Source organism: Phoca vitulina, unplaced genomic scaffold (genome assembly GCF_004348235.1).
Source record: "Phoca vitulina isolate PV1807 unplaced genomic scaffold, GSC_HSeal_1.0 scaffold20, whole genome shotgun sequence".
Classification (NCBI taxonomy): domain Eukaryota; kingdom Metazoa; phylum Chordata; class Mammalia; order Carnivora; family Phocidae; genus Phoca; species Phoca vitulina.
Genome location: NW_022589723.1, coordinates 32,958,026 through 32,966,521, shown reverse-complemented (window position 1 = coordinate 32,966,521; position 8,496 = coordinate 32,958,026). Strand labels below are relative to the sequence as shown.

Below are 8,496 nucleotides of genomic sequence, written 5' to 3'. Positions count from 1 at the left end.
GATATGATATATATATATATATATATATATATATATATACACACACATATATATATACATACATATATATATGATGTGAAGAAACCACTAACCCCTGGGACCAAAGGTATGTTTAAAAGTATAGTCTTACTTTGAGAAATTCTGAAATTATCATTTTGCTGGGGTTTTTGAAGGCAAAAGAATCTCTGAATATTTGTAATTGAATCTTGGTGTTGTTTTGTTTCTTTTTTAGAGCGTTATGTGTTTAAGGGTTTTATTTATTTATTTGAGAGAGAGCGAGAGAGAGAGAGAGAGAGAGAGAGCACAAGCGGGGTGAGGGGCAGAGGGAGAAGCAGACTCCCCACTGAGCAGGGAGCCTGATGCGGGGCTCCATCCTGGGACTCCAGGATCATGACCTGAGCCAAAGGCAGACGTTCAACTGACTGAGCCACCCAGGCACCGCTAGAGCTTTATGTGTTTACTTATTGATTTTTCAAATGCTTTTTTTTTTTTTTATAGTTTCAAGACCATAATGAGTTATAGTCTTGAAAACTTTAACTGTTTGGAGGTTTATAACATTTCTAAATGTTATAACCTATAAAGGTTTAATTGTTTCCTCATTAACATACATGAAATGCATTTGTTTGGTCAACTGGCCAGGTATGTCATACGTATTATGTGAACAAGACAGATAAAGGAGATAAAACATTAATGAAAACAACTATGTTTTATTTGAAACAGTATTCCAGCAAGAACTGGGCTCAATCCCATGGAAATGGAAGGGATAGAAGTTGAAGCTTTATTATCACAAGGATAGCAACATCTAACATTACTGAACTCTCCATAGGAGCTGGGCATTTGGCTAGGCTCTTTATATGATTTTCTCTTATAATACGCAAATATGAAGCAGGCATCATTATTAGTTCCATTTTATATATGAATAACTGAGACTCAGCTGATTTATTATTATTACTATTTTTAAAGATTTTATTTATTTATTTGAGAGAGAGAGCATGAGCAGGGTGAGAGGCAGAGGGGGAAGAAGAGGGAGAAGCAGACTCCCCACTGAGCAGGGAGCCCGAGGCAGGGCTCAGTCTCAGGATCCTAGGATCCTAACCTGAGCTGGAGGGTGATACTTAACCAACTGAGCCACCCAGGTGCCCCGAGACTCAGCTAATTTAAATAACTTGCCCACAATCACGGATCACCTGGTGTTAAGTGGAAAAGCAGAGACTCCACCCAGGATGCTCTGATTCCAGCACCTAAGTTCATTCCTTCTCCTCCATGCTGCCTACCTCAGCCTGCAGAGAGGTGGAGGAGGAGGGTGAGATGGAGAAAGAAGTCAGAAGAGGAGCAAGAGAAGCAATTTTCCTTGTAGTCAATTAAGCCACTTAGGATAAATTTGAATCAGGCAAAAGTCTATAGCCCAGATTACTTGATTATAAGGAATACTCTACTAGTAGAGCCTTGGAGAAAAACAACCCATTAGATCACAGAATGATTTTTTGTCTGGTCTTCCCGTCAGAAGGTTGTGGTCTGTATTACCCAGAAAGAAACACAATAGTACTAAGCATTCTCTCTTTTGAGCTCTCTTGACTATGGTCCTCTGTACTTGGGGAGGTCTCTGTGACATTCTCTTCTCTTTAGATGAGTTTTTGCTCACCAAATGGATTTTTAATTTTTGGTTTTTTAACCAAAGAGCGTGAAAGGACTCAAGATTGTAGTTCTGTTGAAGTCTGGAGCTAGTAGATTAAAATTATTTTGATTAAAGACACAATCTGTTCTCTTGTGTTGTGTCTTTTCAGCAAATCTTCCTGGGGGTGTTACACTACACAGCAGTATGGAAGTGATATCAAAATGGGCATACTTGGGATCCCCAGAAGCCCCATGCCACCATGGGGTATTCAATTAGGGTGGAAATGGAATTGTCTTAGCTCCCTAATTATCAAGTAGTGTCTGTAGATAATTTGGTGTTTAAATGACAAGTACTCTTGTCTGCATACCATATGGCTATGAGCATAGCCTAGGAAGGTTTTGTAATATTCCAGAGTTACATCCCTTCTTTCTCTAATGTGTTGAGAAGACAGATTCTATATTTAATCATACTTTGCTGTATCATGATCGCACTTTGCAGAAGTAGAAATGGTCTCTGGCTGTTAATATCTGATGAAATTCTCTTGCTAATGTAAGGAAAGGTGTTCCAGCCTTTTTAGTGTTCTGGCCTTCATAGCCTTTTTCACTGTATGTTCAGATATATTGTATATTTGGAGGTTTCAACTACTAACAGAATTATTATCTGTGTCTTCCAAATCCTATTATTTGTTGCTTCTGAGATTCCTATAAATGGGTGTCTGTTGATGGATCCCCTACAGTAATGAAGAGGATCAATAGTATTGTAAAGACTGCACCACTGGAAAGAATTATGTGCTATCTTTAAGTGAAAATTGAACAGTGCTTTAAAAATAGCATCGCCAGTTTTGATTATTTAACCGAAGCTGTCAATACTTTATACAGAGCACATGTCAGAAAGAGAGCTTGCATGGTTACTTTATGGATCAAAAGAGGAAATGCTCACTGGGCTCATGCTAGATTTAAAAAATAAACAAATAAATTACTTAATCATAAACCAAATGACTTTATGCTATTTCCAAACATTTATCAATTTTCTATTTGAGTCTATCTGTTCAAAAGAGGTAATATATTTTTTAATTGCCATTCATTTTATACTAGTGTAGACCAGAAGTAGAAAAATGTCAACTGCTAAAATCCAGCTGATAGTTGGGAATATTTATTCACCTAAATTAAAATAATCACAGCTTTCTTTCACCGGCTTTAAGTTTATGATGCACATTGGTAAAAAGTCAGCGTTATTGATTCATCACCATCTGCAAATTCAAAACGCTGACACACTCAGATAGATTAGGTAGGGCAGTCACTATCTGGAAAAATCTCAATGGAGTACTTTAATTCTTGATGACCTCAGACATAACGTTTTCAAACAAGTGGAGTGGAAGTCAGTGATAACTTGGTTTATTGTGATACGATTTGCACATGCCATAGATTAAATGACATCCCTCAAATCCAAGTTGTCTACGAGGAGGTTTTTAATCCTGCTTCTGAATACCAGCATGAGAGGGAGGTTTTACTGCATTCCACAGTGAACTGTACACAGTTCTAAAACATTTCCTAGCAAAGATGGCCTGAGTTCTCTGTCAGTCAAGATGAAAGCAAGACTTCATATAAATTTTGCACATACATTTTAAAGTTTTGAAGACCGTTTCATGTAATATACATGTGTAAAATTATAGTTTTATAGTGCATTTCACTTGTCTCAAGTCTCTCAGCTGAGTATTCCACTGGGAAGCAGAGTCAAGCGATCCACTTTGTTACCTTCAAATTCCAGTGGAGACTAATGGCGGTGAACAGTGGGGCACACCAGGTTAGGGGGAGCCTCTCTCTCACTCACTAAAATTGCCTGTGCTTTGTCCAGACTCTGCCATCTTTAAGAGCAACTTCCTTCATGAGCCCATGTATTGCCCAAGAACACTCTAGCAAGACTGAAACATTTTAGGGCAATTTAATAAGTTAACAATACCTTCAAACTAGTCTCTGAGAAGTACAGTTTGTTGAAAGGCTTGATTCTGGGGACATATAGAACATCATGATCGAGCGACTGAGGGAAGAAGGAGGATCCCTAAGTGTCGTCCCTCACACACTGCTTCATTGAGCACAGTTCTTTAGGTTCCTGAGAACTGGATGCCTGCAGTAGTTGTGATTGGCTAGGAGTCATGGTTAAGAAATCTACTGAAACAGAGGTGAGGAAATGTTAACAGCCATTTGTCTTTTTATTTCTTTCTTGTGAAAAAAGGTAATGGTTAAATGGGAGAACACGTGCCAGAGCTGACTTAAAGATCATTTCTAGTGACTAATATTATAGTTCTCTAAATAGTTAGGATCCTGTCTGCTGGAGGAATGCATAGCCAGAGACCTGGTCCAAAGCAAAGACACAGATGCAGGTAGTTTTATTCTGGATCCATTTCCTGTCCTCTTTCTGGGATTTTCCTCCTACTGCCTTTATGGCCCCTTCCTGAGAGCCAAGGATGTCTGCAGCCCTCTGCTGTAGGACCTCCGCAACCTGACTCAGCAGAAAGGCTCGCTCACTGGGGTTTTCCAAACCTGCTCCTTTTCACCAAAACTGCCTCTCACGTTTCCTAGGGTCCTCCTAAATGACTGGCTAGCTAATATGATGATCAATTAATCCATTTTAAGGTGATAAATACTAAGAGCGGATTAGTACATGGACAGGGCCTTCAATGGCTTAACACAAATGAGTAAATATCTTGAGTAATCCCCGCAATTTCTGCAAGGCCAACAGGAAGAGCCTTTGAAACATGAAGGCCTCAAGCAGATCCCATCAAATAATTTAATCATTCCATATATTCTTCATCGGGTAGGGCTGGCCTCAGAAGCCCTGAAGTTCCCACAAGGTCAAGAGGGTGTGACATACTTGAACAGAGCCTCACTCTGTCCACCCACATACCTGTTGGTGACAATAGATGCCATACACTCCAGGAGGGACTGGCACATTGGCGCTCTCGAAGACCCATTTGCTTCCAGACTTGCTACTGTAAAGATGAGCTATTTCAGGCTCTGGACCCAGGATGGGTAAGTTTAACATATCCGCCACAGCCAAATCATCTCTGTGGAGGAGCCCGCTGACAATGTAGGCCTCTTTTCCTTGGATGAGATTTTTTATTCTCTTGATCGCCTTGGGACTGTACATCAGGTAAGTGGCCAGGCACATATGATGCTTCTGGGGGGAGACCATATCGTTCTTGTTAAAAGGTGTTCTTTCCTAGTCCATATGCCTAATTTATAATGTTGCACACAATAAATGCATTATTAATAGCAGGCTGGGTTATGACCTATCCTGTTGTTTAGCAGTTTAAATTGATAAAAGCTGTTGGGGTGAGGCTCCATAATCGCTCACATCTTTAGTGTGTTGGAAATAGGCTCACTGGGAATAGAACTAATTACTACACATCTGTATTTATTTGATCCATGTGGAATTATCCTTCTGTCAGAAGGAAAAGAGGCTGGCGGCCTTTGGAAAATAGTGATTCATCTCTGCAACACTTCTGGCATGGTTTAACACTAAAGCGTCTGGAAAATCAATACAAAAAATGAAGAAAAAAGCCTTACAGTATGCTTGACTATATGGGACTCTTAATCCGGCAACTCTTCAAGTGACTGGTTAGGCAAAGGGCACTCAATACTCTCTTTCCAAAGTTCGACCACCAAGTCCATTTTAGAAAATATGTACTTTTATAATGATTGTTTTGGTTTTTAGCCAACACTCTGGAGAGGATTCATGGGTAGAAAATATTTGAAAACTTCAGCAAGACTTAAATTTATTTTCCAATGGAAAATTCTTTCTATTTTTGACTATTTATTTATTTATTTTTTATTTTGACTATTTAGACCTCACTCAGTAATACATGTGACTGCTCATTCAATAAAATAAACAATTCTGGCATGTCTAGGAGGGGCGGAGGACAGAGCCAGTTGGTCAGCACATACCAAAACCAGTACAAGCATGTCTCTGCGTTCAAGGAGTGGGAACACAAATGAGTACAGTCAATGGATAACCAATACAAGGCAGAGAAGAGCCATAAAGAGTTACAGAGGGCTGGGAGTCATGGAGGAGGGAGGCAGAGGCCATGTGCTGGTGGGGACATGGAGATGGCAAATTACTCATTCTCCTTGGACCTCAGTTTCCTCATCTGTAAAATGAGTATAATAACAGTACCCATCTCATAGGCATGCTGTGAAGATTCAGTGAGATAAATGCATGGAAAGCACTTATATAATAAGCACATAATGAATGTTAGTTCATATTATTATTATGAAAGAGTTTGGGGTTGAGGTGAATTTTGAAGGATGAGGGAGGATTTAATCAGGTGAGGATGGGCATAGGAAAGACATTAGCCAAGGATGGAATATGAGAACCCAAGATTGCTCATTTCCTCTAGAGAGGAGGGCATCACGGCACGTGCGAAGGTGCTAGGGACTTGGGAGTGCTGGCTTAGAATCCAGCTCTATCACTTATAAGCTACCTGAACCTGGGCAAGTGACTTATACTCCCTCTGCCTAAGTTTCTCCATCTGTTTTTTTTTTTTTTAAAGATTTTATTTATTTATTTGACAGAGAGAAAGATAGCGAGAGCAGGAACACAAGCAGGGGGAGTGGGAGAGGGAGAAGCAGGCTTCCTGCCGAGCAGGGAGCCTGATGCGGGGCTCGATCGCAGGACACTGGGATCATGACCTGAGCCGAAGGCAGATGCTTAACGACTGAGCCACCCAGGTGCCCCTGTATTTTTTTTTAAGATATATTTATTTTATTTTAGAGAGAGAGTGAGAGCAAGTTGGGGGAGGAGCAGAGGGAGAGACTCCCCAGGCAGACTCCCTGCTGAGTGGGGAGCCAGATTCAGGTCTCGATCTCATGACCCATGAGATCATGACCTGAGCCCAAACCAAGAGTCGGACGTTCAACTGACTGAGCCACCCAGAATGCCCCGGTTTCTCCATCTGTTAAGTGGAAATAAAAATACCTATTTGCTGGGTTGCTCTAAGGCTAAAATAAGATCATGAATGTAATACACCTGTTATAATGCATGGCATTGAGTTGATATTCAATAAATGGTACTAATTATTATTACAGAGAAAAACTCTCTTTTAAAATAAAGTCATTAAAAATGCCGTGCGAATTATATAATGCAAGGTGCCAGGGTCTTAAGGGAATTAAGGGATTTTGCAGATTCGCACCTACTTCCCCAATTCTGGTCAAAATTATCTACTCAACATGGCATAAAAATGTGGAGAAAAGCTACGCAACTGTTTCCGGGAATGTTAGCAGCACCAGTTTGCAAACCGTTAGAAGATGTAATGATGAGTATGGGAGAAAGAGAGCGAGGAGAGCCCCTGGGTTTCAGTCCTGCCTGAATTTGTAACTTGCAAGGTGATTTAGAAAACTCGACCTTTCTGAGCCTCAGCCCCCATATTCAAATGATGCATTGACTAGAAGTCTCTGGGGTCTTTCCAGCTCTGAAATAACTTTCCCTTTCAAACCAGAGCTCTTCTGGGCTTAATGTTTAATGGGTACAGAAATTCTGCTTGAGATGTTGAAAAAGTTTTGCAAATGGATAATGCGATGATTGCATAACAGTGGGAATGTACTTAAAGCCCCTGAACTGCACACCTAACATGATTAAAATGGTAAATTTTATGTTATGTGTATTTTGCCCCCAGTTAGAATAAAAGACAAAAAACAGAGCCCCTCTGAGAAGAGGATTTATCTAATTTACACTATAGGGCCCTTCTTCCAGGGCAAGTGTTCTATTCTAAGCTCTTAGATCTATGTCATATGCCTTTTCTACCATTATTTAAATCCATTTTCAACACCTACTTTGGAGACTGCAATTCTGGGAAACCCAGTGCTCCACCACACAATGGCTGGTACCTCCTCTTGAGTTTGTGTTTCCCATCTGGTTAATCACCATCTTTTCTCCTTGTTTATCTCACCCCTCTCCTTACCCCACAAATTATTACAATGAGGAAAGGTAAAAAAATTAAGTGTTGGGGAGAACTGGGGACTTGAGTCATAATATATGTAACATGGTGAGCTTTACAGGGTACCTAGAAGAATGCTTTAAGGTGGCCGTGCTCTCAGTGTCAAGGTCACAAGGCCAAAGCCTCTGACACTATTCTCTTGTTTGATCCATAGAACACTGTACCAATGAACAGCTCCTCTTTTGGAGGTGAGGAAACGGAGGCTCAAGTGACTTGCCCAAAGTCACACACGTAGCAAACAGCAGAGGCAAGATTGAAACCCGGGGACTGGCACAGTTTCGTGCTGCAGTTACCACAACTTCTCCCATTCTCCAGACTGAGTAGTGAAGGTCTGGTGAGTTTATGAGGTGTGATGAGGGGGTGGCAGATGCAGTGATAGAACCTAATATTGGAGTTCTGAGCCACTTCCAGTCAGGTTGGGGCTCTGGCTCCTCTCCTGGTGAGCACGCAGCCGGACTCTGGTTTATAGTCATCTGTGGGCCTGCCTTGTTCTTCAGGCAAGATGGTCCCATAGTATTGTGTTCGATATGTGTTTAGTAAAGATTTGAATACGAGTGAGTGATGGCACAGAACACGTTACTGACCGCGGGTCTTGTATGACCATTGAGAGAAAATCATGATCATCAGATCCAGGCAGCAGATTAGCAAAGATGACAAAAGTCTAAAATGTTCCCAGTTCCATAACATTATACATACATTTGATTTATCACCACTAATTTTTTTTTGGACCTGAAACAAAAAGTAGTTGTTTGGGATGTCTTCGTAAACATTAAAATGTTCACAACCAGACATGATGACTTTATAAGAGCACTTTTTACCATTACAGATTCAAGCATCACATAGTAACTTGGAGAGATGTACAAACAGATTTTTGGCATGCTTTAAAAAA

At 40.5% G+C, this 8,496-nt stretch overlaps 1 protein-coding gene across 5 annotated transcripts in view; it reads right to left on the bottom strand.

Moving 5' to 3' along the window:
- IQCH (IQ motif containing H) overlaps positions 1 to 8,496 on the bottom strand; it is a 206,262-nt gene that overhangs the window by 73,645 nt on the left and 124,121 nt on the right. The window contains exon 13 of one of the 5 annotated variants that reach the window (XM_032417798.1): positions 4,520 to 4,792. The exons of the other annotated variants lie outside the window; for them this stretch is intronic. Within the exon in view, the coding sequence (XP_032273689.1) occupies positions 4,520 to 4,792 (273 nt within the window). The remainder of the gene's footprint in view (positions 1 to 4,519; positions 4,793 to 8,496) is intronic. 5 annotated transcript variants of the gene reach the window in all.